Raw genomic sequence first — 17,420 nt, forward strand, 5'->3', positions numbered from 1 at the left:
TGACCGTTTTTATTCGTCAAGAGGTGTGCGACGTCGACATAACAATGAGGCAAGCAGGCGAGGAGGGACTGCGTCGTCTTCCGGTAGATTAGTAGCCTGGTGGTCGTGGAAGGTTCTGGATACCGCGGGCGATGGCGCTAGTGCCGTCGATCGGCGTAATGCCCCACCAGCGGTACCGGAAGTAGCAGAATGTGAAGTACACAACCAAGACAATGGGGCCGACGACGGACACGTTGGCCACGGTGAGGAGCTTCTTGATTTTGAACTTCTGATCCACGGGCACCTTGCTCAGTTTATCCTCGAACATGGACAGCTCGTCGTTGCGCTCCTTCCAACGGCGGTAGGACCAGCGGTTGATGGGGTGCGTGTCCTTGTTCTCCTCCCAGTAGGTGCGCTCCCGAAGCGCATCCTTTTTGAGCGTCTTGTTGAAGGCGTACAACCGCGCTGCGTTCACGCGGCCTGTCGCCCCTTTCCTCACAAAGTTCGCCATGCCAGTCTGCGCCGTCGCCGCGGTGCGTATGCGTGGGTAGAAACAACAACAAAAAAGAAGGATAAATGCCGTCTACGGCAGGATGGGGAGAGGATGGTGGAGAGGAAGTCGAGGGCAGACCGGAGTAGACCGCGCTGAAGGCATCAATGAGGTCACACTTCGGCATTTGCACGGAGCCGGACGACATCAGCGGAGAGCGCGCAAGAGATGAGTGCCTTTTCGCGGCGACTTCACGCGGGCATCCTCAATGTCGCTGCTGGCTTTTGCTTTGTTGTGTGGTCGTGTTCCTTGAGGGAGTTCATGGCTCATGAGATCGCAGCAGCGCTGGCGTTGCCACCCGTGAGCGCCGCTCACAACAGCGTCTTCTGCGCGTGGAGATGTGTTTTGCTGGAGAGATGCGACTCCCACTTCAAAACAGAAACGTGCTCTCGGCAGATGCGACACATGACAGTGCGGCCCTTGGCAGCCGCGCTGGCGACCTGCTTGCCCCTCAGCTTTCTCCCCTTCTTCTGCTGTCGGGGCTGCTGGGCTCGACGCGGCGGCACAATGCCCTTGCGCAGGTTGTCGAGCGTTTCCATTCGCACGTGCTTCTGCGGGTATCCGGGGAAGTGCAGCTCGAGATACCTTTGAAACGCTGGCACCTTGTCCGCGTTCTCGTACAGCTGCTTGAACTGCATGTAGGACTGCGTGATCATTGTCACGTCATTCTTTACAATGGCCCCAGAGGCGGCGCGCCGCTTGCGCCACCGCAGCCTGTACGGCGCGCACAGGCGGTCCAAGTCCGCCTGCTTCGCTGGTGGCAGCCCGACTTGGAGTCGGCTGTCCGCCTGGTTGACGTTCATGAGACACCCCGCCAGCCGCTCGAACGGTGTCGCGTCGAGGCCGACGTAGCCGCCCTTGTGTATGTCGAGTGGCGGCACCGTCTTGTGTGCGCGAAGGTGACGTTCTAGCGTCTGAAGGCACTCCTTCCACGGGTACGGCCCGTGCACGCCGTAGCGCCTCCATTGCGGCAGGCTCTCCAGGTCGCGCAGCTGGTGAACCTGAAGGTAGGTGGACTCGCCGCGCTCGTACATCTTGTAGCCGCGGCGCACGTACTGGTAGAACATGTTCATCGACACTGGCGTACCGCCGACCACCCAGGCGTCGTTCGTCTTGGGGTAGCGGTTGCACTCGTACACGATGCGCTTCATCTCCTCAAAGATGCTCTTCCACGGGAGTCGCGCGGCGCGGTGGAGGCGGTCGGTGTCGCGAGTGGAGTAGCGCACACCACGGCGAATGGCTGGCAGAACAAAACGATGGAGCTTCTCCGACGTCAGCCTGAGCGAGCGAACGCCGACCACGTCGATGTCGTACGACTTCTTGTGAGGGTCAATCATGTACTCGAACAGTTTCGGGTCCTCGTCCATGAGAGCATCCGTGAAAGGGATGAGAGTGGAGAAGCTCTGCAAGTTGATGGGGTGATCCGCGGCGTATCTGCGGTCATAGACGGCGGGCAGAAAGACGAACGACGGCGATTTGCCCTCCATCCTGTTCAGCGGCCGGCAAATGCTCTGAATGATGTCGCGCGAGCTGTACCGCGGCGCGGCGAAAAAGACGGCGTTGAGGTCCGGTATCTCCACCCCCTCCTGGAAAAGGCGCACATTCAGCAGAAGGCACCGCTTCGCCGTTGTGAAGGACTGTAGGGCATGGGCCACGGCCGCGCCGCCCATGCGCGAGTGCGCGATGAGCACGGAGAAGGCGGCAACGTCGCTGGGGGGTGTCTCCGCCACGAGCTCCTCGTATATCTTCAGAGCGTGGGCGATGTCGCGGCAAAAGACGAGCATCTTGTTCACCATGCGCATCGCCTCGAACAGGTATGGATTCATGTGCGACATGTTGCCCCCCAGCACGACGCGCACGGAGAAGGGGTTCACGTAGCCGTCGTTGATGCCCTCGCGAAGGTAGTAGCGGTAGGCGATGCCGCCAAAATAGCCAGTGTCACTCATTTTGATGGGTGTGTCATACGTGGGAGTGGCCGTGAGGAAGAGGCGCTGACCGTGCAGTGGTAGCTTCAGCACGGTGTTGAACGCCGTATCGGCATCGCTGCCGCACACGCGGTGGCACTCGTCAAAAACGGTGAGCTGAAAGATGTTCAGCTCCTTGAGCAACGGCGATGAGTGGTACGTGGAGACGACGACCACTTTGGGATTGCCCAGGATGGTTTCTCGAATCACGTCGGGGTTCGTCGTCATGGACTGACAGTTATTCCCGCGTAGCACCACCGGGAGTGGGTCTGAGCCGATGAGAAGCAGCGGCGCGTCCCGCAGACCGTAGGCGACGAGCTTGCGCACCGTCTGCCGAAGCAGGGAAAGCCCAGGGACGAGGTAGAGAACACGCCCGCTACCACTCTCCTGGAGGGTGCGCTGAATGATGTGGTACGCCACCGGTGTTTTGCCGCATCGGCACGCCATCTGGCACACGGCTTTCTTGCGCTCGCGGAGCTCTGCCATGAGGCGGGTGACGGCCTCCTGTTGGTAAGGCCGAAGCATGTCAAGGGAGTAGTCGTTGCGGTCGATCCAGGTGGAGAGAAAGCTGAAGTCTCCGCTGCTGAGGCCCTCCTCATCCTCCTCGTCTTTGCTCACCGCCGGATGGACGTCTTCGTGGGGAGACGAGGGAGGCGTGTGCATGTCAGCCTTGACGCCGTCAAGAACTTCACGGTACGGCGCAATGGTGGTGGAGGCCATGGTGGGAGACAGCGGGGTCGCATCTGGCTCCTCCTCCGTCACTATGGCTTTCAAGTCGGTGAAAGTGTGCCGATGTGGCTGCTGCCGAGGTTTCGCTGACGGCGCTGTGGCGAGCGTGCCTTCGTAATGGGGACGCACGCGCTGGACAACGGAGAGGCGCAGCTTGCGCGCGAGCACCGCCGCTGTCTCCGTCACCTCGTCCTCGCTGAGCCGAATCAGCTCGCGGTGCTCGACACGTTTTGCGCTCAGGCAAAACAGCACCGACTGCTCGAGCAGAAGCGCCTCTTTGCTGGTCTCGCACTCGAAGACGGAGACATAGTGCCACTCCGGTGTAAAGCACGTCGTGAAAGAAGCCATGTCGAGGCGCGTCTCAAGGCAGGTGCTGTAGCCAATCTTCACAAAACCGGCCGCCTTCAGCCACGGGTGCTGAGCGACATAGAAGCCGATCGTCTGGAGGCGACATGATGAGCGGCCGAGCATTCCATCACATACGAGGCACTGCGCGAGGGTGTGAGCGCGCCTCTGTGCCTCGTATGTGCCACTGAGTAAGAAGAGTCTTCGTTTGGTGGGAGGGAATGGGGGGGGGGGGGGCTGAGCTGCGGGAACGACACGTAAACGATGCCGAAACGGTCGATATAGAGGAGTGCTTCTATGGGTCTATGAGAGGGATGCACGTCGAGGATGTACAGGGCGTCAGCGGTAAGGCTGTCGCGCCACACCTTTTGTGAGCCTTTTCTGTCTGCCGAGTACGAACACCAGAAATGCTGAAACAACGAATTCGGGTAACGGAGTCGGCAGCCGCGGCCTCCCCTGTGGACATCAAACAAAAGCGAGAGAAAGGGGCATAGGAGACAGAAAACCGCAAGCACGCGCGTCACTCCGATCTCTCGGCTTTCAGAGTAGTGTGATTAGCTGCAGTGAGCATCCCAGCAGCGGATACGAGCTCCCCATCCCTTTAGTGCTGATACTCAGACAGAGGCCTCCTTTCGCTGGTGAGAACCCAAAGCAAGCGCAACGACGACGATAGACAGAGTGCATCGCAACACTCCTTTTTCACCACTACGCGGCGTCATCGTACAGAGCGAGGGAGGAGGGAGGCGGAAGAAGGGCGATCGGCTCGGATCAGAGCCACCTCGCTGGTCGGTTTCACTTTTCCTTTTGTGGCTATTTCGCAACAGTTTGGCAGACTTCGCTCTGCCGCTCGCGTGTGCGACTACAACGCTACCTGTGGCACCGCTGCCGTTCCCGTTTCTTTCGAGAGCTTCTTTCTTAGGGGGGAGGGATCTCACAAACACACACACACATACACAGAGGAGGGGGCTACATGCACACTTGTGTGCGTGTATGTTAAATATATATATAGAGAGAGAGACTTGCACAGGATAACGTGACTCGCTTTCCTTTTTCTTAGCTTGCTGGTGCATTCATCAGCTTACCTTGCGCATTTAAGATGAGAAGAAGAAACCAAAGTGAATTATGTCCTTCCCTTGCTTTTACCGTGCGCGTGCGCTCGCATTGGTGCGTGTGTGTGGGTGTTGATCAAGAGCCCCTCCTGTTTCTTTGTTCTCCTTTTTACACTTTTTTTTCTCATCTATGCCAACAGAGGCAAACAACAACAACAAAGACACACACACGCACGCACGCACGCACACACGTCGGCGCATCGATTACGCTTTCTCTCTCTCTCTCTCTGCTTGTTCCTTTCGTTGTTTCGCATCCATTTTCTTTCTGTTACGCCCGCCGCTGTGTGTCCGTCGGCACGTCACACAGGCGCCGCGGAGGCGCTCATTTTCGCCGTTGCCCCCTTTTTTACGCTCTCGTCTCTCTCTCTTCTTTTTTCCTTTGCTCGATGGCGCGAGTGCATGACGAGGGTAGGTGGGGCGATGGCGGATAAGAAGAGGAAGAGGAGACACACAGAACGCAGCACACACACGCACACACACACACACAGACTGGCGTCAGAACGACACAGCCCAGAGAAAAAACCAACAGTGGGCCCGGAGAGAAGATATGCCCACCCACGCCGTAATCGAGAGAGAGAGAGGGAGGGAGAATCGGAGGCCGGAGGCTCAGCCACCTAGACAGGGAGTGGCGCGCGCAAACGAACAATGCGGAGACAGGAAAGCACAAAGGCGGCAAGGACAGTCGCGCGTCGCTGAGTGTGTGGGGAAGCATGGCACAGGGAGTGCACCACGCAGAATGAGAGGAAAGTGCCTCGGCTACCCCCTACGCGCGTTGAGCGCAGCCCACAAGCGTGCTACTCTTTCTTCTCCGCATCCTCAGCTTCCTCGTCTGCCACCGGCTTCTCAGGCGCCTTCTCGACGGACTTCTCCTCCTTCTTCGCGACCGTCTGATCCTCAGACTTCTTCGGCGTTGACTCGTCCGGCTTCTCGTTCTTCTTCGGTGCGTCCTCCTTCGCCGGCGCCTCAGCCTCGGCGTCCTTGGCGGTGCCGTGCACACGGCACTTGGCGCCAAACTGGCACGCGCGACCCTTTACATCGTCGTGCAGAAAGCGGCATCCGTCGCCGAACTTGCACGAGCCCTGAAGGTTGAAGCAGCAGGCGGTCTGGCGTTCCCACTCACGCTGGGTCTCGAGCGTGCCGCCGACAAAAGGCTTCTTGCGGCGTAGCGGAAAGCCGCCGCGGCCGCCACGGAAGCCGCCCCGCATGTTGTTGTAGCCGCCACTACCGGCACTCGGATAGTACCAGCCACCGCGGCCGCGACCACCACGGTATCCGGGCATCGCCGGCGGGTACCCCTGCGGAACGTTGTACATGGGGTTACCCATCGGATAGACCTGCGGCGGCTGGTAGTAGTTGACCGGGGGCTGATTGTAGGCGTGTGGCGGTATGCCATCCATGTGGCGGCTCATGTTGTAGCCGCCATCGTTGTAGGATGCTCTGTTGTACTGCGGCACCTGGCCCTGAGCATCGTAATGGGGACGCTGCATCATTGTATCCGACAACGAGTAGTAGCAAGGATTAGATACACTGTGTTCTCTCGAGTGTCGGAGAATCGGTACGCGGTTGGCAGAGAGGGGAGAAGAAAGAGGGAGGTGGGAGGAGGAGGAGGGGAGGGGGGGGGGCAAGAGGCCTGGCAGGGAAGCGGTGGGCTGAAAAGGGCAAGGGGGCGCCATGAATGCATCAGCGACGCGCAGCCGCGCCTATGGGAGAGGGGTTGCCTTGGACCACCAGGAAGGATCAAGGGGAGGTGAGTGACTTACACACAAACGTGCACAAAGGTCACCTGCCAGCACGGCGCAGCGGGAAGCCGAGAGGCCAGCCCGTCGGCGATACATTAAATTGTGAGTTCCAACGACATTCCAAGAAGTCGAACCCCACGCAGACACCAGCCGAAGAGAAAAAAGGGAGTGGGGAACCAGAGAGACACGCGACGCCCTGCCAATGCTGCGGCGGCTGCACAATGCCGGGTGCACGAGAGAAGGCAGGCCAGAGAGGCAGATGCACAGGAGCAACGAAAAGCGCGCGAGCACGACTCCAGTGTGGTCGCCAGCGGTAGCGTGTGTGCACCGACAGTGACGACATACAAGCATATACGAGGCGAAGTGCCCAGCCAGGAGGGAAAGCAAAGCAAGTATGACACTGCGTTACATGTGTACTCTACATCCAACAGGAGCACGCACCAAAGAGGTGGTCTCACAGCTCCATTACATCGCTACGCAACGCATCCTCGTCCCCTGTGAACTCCCGCACAGCCTGCTGAAGCCGTCGCAGTTTTGTGTCGAAATAGGTCTGGATCCACACCTGCGCCTTGTCGGCGAGCTGCGTGAGGGGCTGGCGTGACACGGAGTCGATGACGTAGCACATGGGGGCCGCATTTGTCGATTCCTGAACCTTGGAGGGGAGGCGCAGGGTGCGCATGAGATCGACGACGCCGTTCTCCGTCAGCGTGTCCGCCGCGTCTTTCGGGATCTCCATGTTATAGGGCTCTTTGCGCCGGGTGAGGAAGTGGTTGCGGGCGTGGTAGAAGAGATCTTCGAACAGGCAGGACATCGATTTCTTCTCGAGAAGAAGGCGGTCGCGAGTCTCGACCACCAGAGGTGGCAGACCACCCCAGTCGAAGGCATCGGCGGCATCGGCGGAGTTCGCGCGGCCCTCTTGCTGCCCGTCTGCGCTAGAGGATGAGGGCTTGTCACCTTGCGTGGCTGCCGCGCTGTAGGCCGCGCCGCGGCATCCCATCCGCTTCATGTACGTCTCGTAGAACATCTCATCATTTGTGAGCCGGAGGTACGCCTCGTCAGCGCTGCGCAGCAGCTCCTCCTCGTCGAAGGCGTTGCCGGCCATCGACGGCTCACCGAAGTTGGTGATGAGGTTGACGGGCATCTCGCTTGGCGTGTTGCGGTCCGACACGCGCAGCGACCCGCACCACAGCAGCCACAGCCGGTCGCGCTGGTCACCCTTGAAGTAGAGCACCATACGCGTGATGTACTTGTGTTCGGTGTAGTAGAAGTGCTGGACGATGTTGCCGCACAGCTGCTTCACCTCTATCGCAATGTTGCCAGACACGCTGCCCTCATCGCTTAGAAACGTGGGGCCGTCGTAGGTGACGGTGATGGAGAAGGGGTCACACTCAGCTCTCTTGCGATCGAAGATGCGGTACTTGTTCGTGCGGCGCTGTACCATGCAGACGCGCGGGCTCCACACGACTTTGATGACGCTGTTCTGATACCCCTTCGGGAGGACAAACTTCTGCAGAATGCCATCTGGCTTGACCTTGCGTGCAAGGAAGGCGGCCAGCGTGTCGCGGGTGAACACCTCGACGAGTGTGTTGACCTCCGTCTCACCGTCGTCGGTTGTCTGCTCCACTGTGCAGAGGTAGGTGGCGGCGATGGGGGAGCCATCGTACAGGTCTTGTGTAAAGCCATGCTCGATGGTGTTGGCGTCGAGGTCCTTGCCCTGCTTCCGCACTACCTCCTTCGCCTTCATGTCCGTTGTGTACCAGCCTCGTGGAAAGTTATGCTCAAACACGACCGTGTCCGGAATGCGAATCCCACGGCACGCCTTCATCGTCTTCGGGTTGCGCTTTGAGAGGATGTTGTACAGCCCGGCGACGATGTCGTCCCCCTCGAGGGGGTGGTTCTTCATCCACGTGTGGTCCTTGTGTGCGCGCGACATCGTCCTAGGGGAGCGTGAGCCGGAAGGATAACCAGGGTAGAGGAGGAGGAGAAAGGTGCCCTGAAAGAGATCGAGGGAGGTCAGGGCAGCGTCGACTCCGCTGTCGCGCTCGCTCTGTTGTGCTGTGCGGACTGCCCCTCGTGCGCCGCCAACGCGAGTGGAGGACAAACGAATGAGAAAGCGCAGGGACACGCGCGGAAAGCGAAGCGGGGAAGAGCAAGGAGGACGGTATCACAAGAGATATGGGCGAAGGCCGAGGAGCGCTGACGGAGACGGGTGGGTGGATGGCACGCGCGAGAGAAAAGGGCGAGATCGCTGAAGGTGGGAGTGGGGTTTTCACTGGAAGGACATGAGTGCAACGACGATGGCATGGTGCACGCAGCGTGCAGTGCCGAAGATCTTGAGTGAAGGGGAAAAGGACGGCTCGGTTTCGAATGGCGAACACCACACAGGAAGCGTCTCGATCACAACGGAGGCAAGATCATCACCACGGGCGATGATGCACGGATGCATGGACAGCGCCCCGATTCAATCGCGCCACGTCACGTAAACTTCATCGGTGCGAAAGCGCTGCGTGACAGTCGCCTCCGCCATGGTCGTGAAGGACCCACTGAGGTACTGGAGCAGCCCGGCATACGCAATCATGCAGCCATTGTCGATGCAGTATCGCTGATCCATGCCGAAGCAGCGACCCCCACGCTCTGCCGCCATCAGCTGCATCATCTCCTGCAGGCGCCTGTTGCAGCCCACCCCCCCAACAATGAGCACGTCAGATGTTTTGATTTGCGACATGGCGCGCTCCGTCACTTCGACTAGCATGGCGAAGATCGTCTCCTGCAAGGAGAAGCAGATGTCGTCTGTGTTGAGGGTCTCGCCGGGCGGCACCGGCATGCTGGTCAGCGACGGTGCCGCCTTGTGCCGCTTTTTGGACATCTCGCGAACATCCGAGTCAGAGAATTGAGGGTGGTGCACAAGCTGTTCGATGTAGGAGAGGATGCCGGTGAACGACATGTCCATTCCCTTCACCGTGTAGGGCAAGCGGATGTAGCACTTGCCCTTCTTGGCCTTCTGTTCAATGTTGTAGCCCGGTGCCGGGTCGTTTGAGATGTTGAGGAGGCGGGCAACACGGTCCAGGCAGTTGCCCACGGCAATGTCGATCGTCTCACCGAAAATGCGGTAGCGGTGATCAGCGTAGGCGATGACTTGCGTGTTGCCCCCGCTGACGTACAGCACCACGGGGTTCTCGCTCTTCGTGACGACGCGGCCCATCTCAATGTGCCCGACGCAGTGGTTGACGCCCACCAGCGGCTTCCCCCACAGGAGGGACAGTGTTTTGGCCACGGTGCAGCCGACAGAGAGCGGCCCGCCCATGCCAGGGCCCTTGGTGTACGAGATGATGTCGATGTCGGCCGGCGTCACCGCGGCATCGTGCATGGCGCGCTGTACGACCTGCAGCACGTGCTGGGAGTGGTGGATGGCCGTCTCGCGCGGCAGGAACCCGGACCCAGGTGGGGTGATGTAGGTTTCGCGCACGTTAGAGAGCACCGTACCGCTCTGGTCCACCACCCCCACACCGATCTTATTGGCGCTTCCCTCGATCCCGAGGGACAGTGTGCGCTTCATCGGTAACAAGTGACGGCGTGCGTGCTGATCTGAGGCACAGGCACGCCACAGAAGCAGAAGAGGGAGGAGGGAGGGGGGACGGGGTAGCAGAGGAGGAGCAAAGGCGTGAGAAATCGCTGGGATCCGGGTCTTTTACGCGCGGAAAGAGGTTCGGCGTGGAGGAGTATGTGCGCAGCGCCGGCCGGGGTGGGGGTGTGGCGAGAGGGCTTGTTCACCTCTTTTTGCTGATTTTGATATTTGTGTGGCTGCACTGCTACACCTTTCTGCGGAGACACAACGTACAGGAGCGCCCACCCACCCACCCCGGTAGGCGCGCCCTACTTGGTCATACCGAGGTCGTTACGTGCCATGGCGCCCATTAGCTTGCGCTTCGCCGTGTACGCATTCTGCCGCTCCACGTGCCACTTGCGCCGGCGAATCGAGGTGGAAGCAGCCGAGTACAAGGCAGTGGCTCTCTGATAGGCGGTAGCGTCGTGCTCGTTCCGAGCCGCGAACGCCGCGCCATACGCGATGCCGTCCGCGTATAGCTGCCGCTGCAGCTGACGGCAAGGGATTGCCAGGCGGAGCATGAAAGTGATGGTGGCTGATCCTTGTTGAGGTGGATCCGCCGGCACTACGGAGGTGACGTGCCCCAGCCGTGCGTTCTGCACCGAGGCCGGTGAGTGGAGAGACTAGATGAGAGGAAGAGAGAGGTGAAAACGACAGTTGATGATGACAATGCTCGCGCGCGCAAAGAGTCTCAACCGGGGGTAATACCTTTCAGAGCAGGCGGGACGCATGCTGGCAGAGAGACCGCCATAGCTCTTCTTCCGTCCCCTCTGTGCCAATGGTCGAACACACGAGTGGCATGTCTGTGTCTCTCACAGACATGAGCTGCGGCAACGTTTGTGCTGCCACGTTCGGCACAGCCGCTCCGCCGGCTGAAAGACGAGCCGCCTCCACAGGCGGCGGTGCATCGACGCTGTGCACAATGATTTGCTGTTGTGGAGGTCGCGCGGAGCACAGCGCAGCCTTCCGTTGTCGAGATTCGGAAAGGAGGAAAAGAAGGATGCACCCGTCAGCAATGCGTCAAGGCGTAACAGCGACCGCACCGACAGCAACAAGACAGACGCGCTTGCCCACGCACCCATGTGATGCACAAGGGCCGAACTCTCCCCTAAAAGAGGTACTGTACCGCCTCTTTCTCGACGACTTCATGACGCTTGTGCACGAGCATGAGCGCCGCTGACACGGCCAAGAAGGGCACAATGAGTGTGTACTTGATGGCCGCCATAAAGTGCATATTGAAGCTGAGGGAGATGGAGTCCGTGAAGGACTGCCCGTTCGGTAGCGTGAGGGCCACGTTCAATGACGAGTACATCCTCTCCAGCGGTGCGCGCACCTTCACAATGTGCGTACCTGGTTTGTGGAAGCGCCCGCGGTAGAGGCGGATGCGGGTGCCGACGGTGATCTCGACAGTGTAGCTGCGTTTTGGAGAGACCGGTCGGGAGTCATAGATGGTGAACTCGACGTTGAACGTGTCGCCGTGAATGTCGCGGAAGGTGCGGAAGTTGGGCGATATGACGATGCCGATGTAGTTCCCGCTAGCACTGAAGCCGTTGACCCCCTTAGTTTTGCTGGGCCAGGCGTTCATGGCGGTGTACGGTGTGGACGTCTGGAAAACGTAGACGCCGCCTTTGATGGTGGTCACGACCAGATCCATCTGCCCGTTGCCCAGGACGTCGTCAGCGAGCACCATGGACGAGGACTTTTCGTCGATGTCGATCGTCTGGATACAGCCGGAGGAACCACGCACAAGGTACACGCAGCCGTTGTGCGACGGCACCACGATATCGAGGTTGTTGCTGTACAGCATCCCGTTGAGGTTCAGCAGCAGCACCGGCGCCACAATAGAGCCGCCCGTCACGATCGGGAAGGACGGGAGTACCGCGCCGTCGGTGCCGCGCAGGGCGTAGATGAGACCCGAGGTGGTGCCAAAGACGATGTCCACGGCGCCATCGCCGTCGACGTCGCCGAAGGTGAGACGGTCAGCCACGCCGCCGATGACGTCTTTCTCCAACGTGACAGAGCCAGAGGCATTGTAGCACCGCACCTTGCCCTCCGTGTCACCGATGCAGATGTCGAGGGTGCCGTCGCCTGTGATGTCCTCCGCTGTCGGGCTAGCGGAGAGGGGCCCGAGCAGCACCGGCCACCCATCCAAGATGTTCCCATCCGCCGTGAAGCCAAACACGAAGCCGAGAGAGGTGCTGACAAACACCTCCATGGAGCGGTCTTCGTCGGCGTTGATGACGAGCGGGGTGCTCAGGGCGTAGGCGGCGTTGGTGCTGTTTTTGGTAGAGGTGTGCAGCAAGCGGGCCCATCGCGTTTCGCCTGTGACAAGGTTAAGGCACACGACCGCCGTGGCGACGAAGTCGTGAGGATCAACTCCGCCGGCGAACCGCTCTGGCTGCTCCGCGATAACGTCTTCGCTGAAGAAGTAGCTGACATGCAGAATGACGTCCAAGTCGCCGTTCTGGTCCACATCGGTTACGACCGGGGTGGAGAGGATGTGTGCGTCTACCTTGATCTCGTCCTCACCGAAGGTGATGTTCGTTGCCTGCCGCAGATTGCGTCCCTGGAAGGTGGCCTCCTCAGCGCCGGTAGCCCGCTTCGCCGTCTGGTAAAGCTCTGGGTGAAAGAGCAGGTCGAGAGATGCGCGCGCCTCCGGACTGAGGTGGCTGTTTGGTCCCACCTCCACCTCCGCCTTCTCCCATGGCAGCTGCATCTCGTCCTCATCGATGTCCAACACGTCATTGTCGTCCCACGACTCCTGCTCGTCGTCGGTCGCGCGCAACGCCGCGTCCTTTGCATGAGTGTCATATTCAACACGTTTCACAGCCGCCGCCGTCGGGGCGTGGTGTCGTTGAGCGATGGAACTGCGATGCCGCTGATCCAGCACCTCCGCGGAGGTGAGTGTCAGGTCGTCCATGCGACGCGCTTTCAAGATGTCCTCGAGAACGGTTCCAGTTTTCAACGGTGTGCCGGGGCGCACGGTGGCCGCTTGCTGAGGCGGCAGGTTGTCTTTCACCCAGTTCCTCTTCATGGCCAGCGGAGGCACCTGCAGGTAGCCCTGAACCTTGCCATCCTGGCCGAATACGACGAGCTCCCCGGTGTACAGTGCAACCAGCCAGTCCACCTGACCATCACCGTTCAGATCGACGGGAAGCGGGCTCGCGTACGTTTTCATGCGGGGGTGCATGAACGGAAAGCCCGGGATGTCCTCCCCGGTGGGGCCGTCCAGCGCCTCCAGGAACTGGGAGAAGGTGGGGATGAGCACTTCCTTGTGGCCGTCGTGCGCCAAATCCACGATGCGCGGCGTGGCGTATACACTGCTGCCCACATGCGCTGACCAGCCGAGATCTATGCTAGGGTAGCACTGACTCGTACTGTTTGGGACGAGCTGCTCTGCATCCTGGGCCCTGGATACCGCGATGAGGAACAGCGCGCACAGTGTCAGATAGAAGGGCGCGAACATGGCTCTACAGCACACCGCTGGAGAGACGCGGCGCGGGTCAGCAAAGGGAGCTATAACGAAGATGGAGAGAGAAGAAGCGGGTGTGTGCGTAGGATGAGCTCTCGTCAGCGATACGCGCTACGGCTGTTCACAAGAACGCAGTGGGGTGTTGTGTCGAAAGAGAGAGAGAGAGAGAAAGGAGAGAGGGGGAGGGGCAGGAGGTGTGGTTTGCGGTCGTGGTGCGGGACGACCGCCCATCGCGGGCGGCCACAACCACAACGAAGGGAGAGAGAAACGTGGTGGAGAAGGCTGCATCACCTGCTGCGATGTCGTTGCGTTAACAGGTTCGTATCCACTGCGGCAAGGAGCGAAAGGAAGCGGTGCACTGCAAAGGGGCATTCAGCAGCACCGAAAGGAGAAGGCGGAGGCAAAGCCCGGCAGAGAGGGCCCATTCCATTGCCTACAACTGTCGCTCCTTCAAGTGCGCAAACTGCGGCGTGGGTGTGGCCGTGGCCCGCACCTCTGCCGGAATCGGCCTTCCCTGGCCAACGGAGGGGAGCTCGCCGGCACGCATGCCTTTCAGGTACGGTACCGCGTACGTCCCCAGCCAGGACCAGAACATCATAAAAGCCAGGAAAAGCTTCCATGGGTACACACGGAGCTGGCCGAGCCTCTGACGCCACGGCAGGGTGCGGTTGTGCTGGATGCGCTGGCGGTCCTTCTGCAACGCGTGCAACAGATCAAAGCGGTCTTTGCCCTTCTTGTGGCTACTCGTGGCGTGTATCGTCGATCGGCGCGGTGCCGCCTGGGGCTTCGCGAGCAGCAGGCTGAGGCACCGCAGCATGCCGATTCAAGACCGATGCGCGTACGGTGTGAATGCGGGATATGCAACCGCACGTCTTCCCTCTCCTCGTCACGGCTGTCCTCCTATGAAGGCGTGACTGTGTGTATGTGTGTGTGTGTGTGTGCGTATGTGTGTATGTAGAGAGAGAGAGAGATTTCAGGAGGAGAGGAAGGAGAAGGACATTGAGGGGGAGGGGACGAGTAAGGATGGGTGCCAAAGGGCGGTATGTCTCATGTCGGTCGCTTTCGTCAACACACCCGTGCGGATACTGCGGGTCAACTCACACGGGTGCGCATCCCTCCCTCTCCCGGCAGAGCGCACGACTGGGCCCCACAGCGCGTCAAAGTCTCCGTACGGCAGCGGTTGTACTCAATGAGGAGATGCGGCTCACATGACAGCCACCAAAAAAAAAGCCCTACGTGGCGCGCTAACGCGGCAACACACACGAAGGCCGAAAAAAAGAGCAGACACTCCCTCCTCCATCGCAGCCATGCCGACGCGCGAGGAGACCACGCGCATGCGCCACGTTGGACCGTCATGATGCCGGGACCGAGTTCAATGGGCCATGCTCCGAGGAGGCGGTGCGCACGTGCGATGCCACGTACTGCCGCATTTCGTGCTTCCACTTGAGCAGCTCCTCCGCAATCCGGCCGTTCTCGTCAATCAGCGTGTTCCGCTCGTCCGCAAGCCGTGTGCACTCCCTCGTGAGGCGCTCGTTTTCGTCGGAGAGCTGCTGCAAGTCGCTGACGAGGCCGTCGGCATCAAAGCCACGACCAGCAGCGACGCCAGGGCCCCACTGCGCCGCTGCACTGATGGCCTCCTGCAGCTGCCCAATTTCCCGGACATGAGCCTCCTCTTGCGCCATCATGTCCTCCAGCGTGTGCGTCAGCGACGCACACTGCCGCTCCGTCTTTTCGCGCAGCTGCTCCGACTGCGCGAAGCTCGTCGACATGCGCTGACTCTCCTGCTGGTAGTATGTCACTGAGTCACGCAACTGCTCCGCCTCAGTGGCGAGCCGCGCCGCCTCGCGCTCCGCGGCCTCCCTGGCAAGGCGTTCCGCCTGCATCTCGTCGCGTAGCTTGCGCACGCGGCTCTCCGCCTCGGCGCTGAGAGAGGCTGTGTAGCGGGACTGCGTGGAACGTCCTTCTTCCTCCATCCGCCGCAGCCGCTCCTCCATCTCGGCACGCCGCATCCTCTCCTGCTGCAGCGCACGCTTGTGATCCTCCTTGGTCACCTCCAAGGTGCGGTGGTTACGCTCCGCCTCGCGCTGCTGCTCCTCGGCCTGGTCCTTCAGCCGGTCCTTCAGCACTGCCTGCGCCTGCTGCGCCTCACGCAGCTGAACCTCATGGGCACGGTCCTTGTCAGCCAGCGCCTTCCTGAGCCGCACAATGTCTTCATTGAGCTGTTGTATGCGCTGCTCGTAGTCAGCGCGATCGCGGCGAGCGGTATCGTTCGCGCTGGCCGCCTGATCAACAGCCTGGCGCTTCGCTTCCACCGCCGCCGACACCTCATTCCGGAACTGTGTGTTGAGAAACTGCAGGTGGTCACGCTGCCGCTTAACCTCCTCCGCCAGCGCCACGGCCCTCTCCGCCTTCTCCCGTTCGCTGGCCGCCTTATCCGCGTACTCGGACTCCGTGGCGCGCTGGTGCTGCTCCATCGCGTTGACGTCGTAGAGGAGCGACTGCAGCTGCGTCTTCACCTTTTCCATCTCCTTTTGCTTGTCGCTATAGAGCTGCTTGTATTGCTCCGCAGCGCACTGGTAGCCCTCGCACTGCTCTGCCGCCTCCTCTATCTGCCGCTGTGTCCCCTTCAGCTCCGCAAAGGTCGCGTCCAGTGTGCGCTGGAACCCAAGCTGCTTGCTCTCTAGCTCCTTGCGCAGCATGTCGACGGTGAGCTGCAGCCGCACCGCCTCCGACGCGTCGGCACTACGTTGTACGCCGCGCAGCTTTTCATTCTCCCGCCCGAGGAAGGCCACCTCGTCTTGCAGACGCGCGTTTTCCTGCTGCAGCCGCCGTATGCGGGGGTCAACAGACCTGGCGGGCGAGATGCGATTCACCGACGGTCGCGGCAGGCTCTCGCGGAACAGCGTGTTCACGGGGTTCGGAGCAGCGCTACGCCACGGGCTGAGCTGCCGGCTTCCTCGCTGACTGGGCATACTCATGCGGCGCCGCTCCTCCAGTCGCAACTGCGCTCGGACGAGGAGCTCTTCCGTCGCGTTGTCCGCTGCAGACGGCCGCGGCCGTGGGGTGTTGGCGACGCCGTTGGTGCTGTTTGCCCACACTTGCGATGTGGAGGAGGTCGGAGGTGGTTGCCTCGCTGCTGCCTGGCGCGGAGGAAGCGGCAGTACGTGTTGCACAAACTCGTCGCTTGCTGGGTCGTCGTCGTCATCATCGTGGTCCGGCGCCGGGTCCACGCGCGACGCGTGCGCTGTCACGCAGAATGGAATCACTGACGGGGACGGAACGGAGTCCTTGGGCGGCTTGGCCAGCGGGGTAGGCTGCGATGGCAGGGAGGCGTACGAGGGACGCTCGATCGGTGTCGAGGCGGCGGGAACTGCTAGCGCTGCCGCAGGCGCCGCGGCCGACCTCTGGTGCTCCGGCACGGATACTAGTGGTGCAGATGTCTGCTGCTGCTGCTGCTGCTGCTGCTGCTGCTGCTGCGGTGGTTGTTCCGTGGCCCCTTGTTTGCCGTTGACGACTGGCGCTGGCGGTGCGCGCTTCGCAACGGCCACAGAGGACGCCTGCTTCAGTACTGACGCCAGTGACTTTGTGGGATGCACTGTCGGTCGCGGTGATCCCTCTTGACGATTAGTGGCCGGCGCCACGACGTTCTCCAAGTGCTGCGAGCGGTCGTGGTCAGAGTGGAACGAAATGCTATCCGAGTCGGTGGTTGCCGTGGCCGTCTTGAAGCTCACCGTCGGCATCACCTTCACGGATGATGATTCTTCTCGGAACTCAAAGTCGCTATCTGAGTCCACCTCGTCGAAGCGCTTGACGCGGGCGGCAGCCTTGCTCATCGTGCGTCAGAGCTACCGACGGAGGGTGAGTCGGAGGGGGTATTGGGAAGGGAGGATGGGGAGACCGGTGGAGTCACAGCACTCGGCGCGCGCGTC

General features: G+C 60.8%; 8 protein-coding genes across 8 annotated transcripts; all 8 read right to left on the bottom strand.

Annotated features, from left to right (window-relative positions):
* Positions 1 to 88: 88 nt before the first annotated feature.
* LMJF_31_0060 (conserved hypothetical protein) lies at positions 89 to 490 on the bottom strand (the record flags this gene model as incomplete). Its single annotated transcript, XM_001684938.1, has 1 exon — positions 89 to 490. The coding sequence occupies one exon, from the start codon at positions 488 to 490 to the stop codon at positions 89 to 91; it is 402 nt and encodes a 133-aa protein (XP_001684990.1).
* A 350-nt stretch (positions 491 to 840) lies between these two features.
* Positions 841 to 3,693, bottom strand: LMJF_31_0070 (helicase-like protein; the record flags this gene model as incomplete). Its single annotated transcript, XM_001684939.1, has 1 exon — positions 841 to 3,693. The coding sequence occupies one exon, from the start codon at positions 3,691 to 3,693 to the stop codon at positions 841 to 843; it is 2,853 nt and encodes a 950-aa protein (XP_001684991.1).
* Positions 3,694 to 5,470: 1,777 nt separating this feature from the next.
* On the bottom strand, positions 5,471 to 6,166 carry LMJF_31_0080 (conserved hypothetical protein; the record flags this gene model as incomplete). The annotated part of the gene is made up of 1 exon (XM_001684940.1): positions 5,471 to 6,166. One exon carries the CDS (start codon positions 6,164 to 6,166, stop codon positions 5,471 to 5,473), a length of 696 nt encoding a protein of 231 aa, XP_001684992.1.
* Positions 6,167 to 6,869: 703 nt separating this feature from the next.
* LMJF_31_0090 (conserved hypothetical protein) lies at positions 6,870 to 8,348 on the bottom strand (the record flags this gene model as incomplete). The annotated part of the gene is made up of 1 exon (XM_001684941.1): positions 6,870 to 8,348. One exon carries the CDS (start codon positions 8,346 to 8,348, stop codon positions 6,870 to 6,872), a length of 1,479 nt encoding a protein of 492 aa, XP_001684993.1.
* Positions 8,349 to 8,876: 528 nt separating this feature from the next.
* Positions 8,877 to 9,971, bottom strand: LMJF_31_0100 (putative O-sialoglycoprotein endopeptidase; the record flags this gene model as incomplete). Its single annotated transcript, XM_001684942.1, has 1 exon — positions 8,877 to 9,971. One exon carries the CDS (start codon positions 9,969 to 9,971, stop codon positions 8,877 to 8,879), a length of 1,095 nt encoding a protein of 364 aa, XP_001684994.1.
* A 1,156-nt stretch (positions 9,972 to 11,127) lies between these two features.
* LMJF_31_0110 (putative intergrin alpha chain protein) lies at positions 11,128 to 13,485 on the bottom strand (the record flags this gene model as incomplete). The annotated part of the gene is made up of 1 exon (XM_001684943.1): positions 11,128 to 13,485. The coding sequence occupies one exon, from the start codon at positions 13,483 to 13,485 to the stop codon at positions 11,128 to 11,130; it is 2,358 nt and encodes a 785-aa protein (XP_001684995.1).
* A 439-nt stretch (positions 13,486 to 13,924) lies between these two features.
* Positions 13,925 to 14,308, bottom strand: LMJF_31_0120 (conserved hypothetical protein; the record flags this gene model as incomplete). Its single annotated transcript, XM_001684944.1, has 1 exon — positions 13,925 to 14,308. One exon carries the CDS (start codon positions 14,306 to 14,308, stop codon positions 13,925 to 13,927), a length of 384 nt encoding a protein of 127 aa, XP_001684996.1.
* Positions 14,309 to 14,843: 535 nt separating this feature from the next.
* On the bottom strand, positions 14,844 to 17,324 carry LMJF_31_0130 (hypothetical protein; the record flags this gene model as incomplete). Its single annotated transcript, XM_001684945.1, has 1 exon — positions 14,844 to 17,324. The coding sequence occupies one exon, from the start codon at positions 17,322 to 17,324 to the stop codon at positions 14,844 to 14,846; it is 2,481 nt and encodes an 826-aa protein (XP_001684997.1).
* Between the last annotated feature and the right edge of the window lie 96 nt (positions 17,325 to 17,420).

Source organism: Leishmania major, chromosome 31 (genome assembly GCF_000002725.2).
Source record: "Leishmania major strain Friedlin complete genome, chromosome 31".
NCBI lineage: Eukaryota > Euglenozoa > Kinetoplastea > Trypanosomatida > Trypanosomatidae > Leishmania > Leishmania major.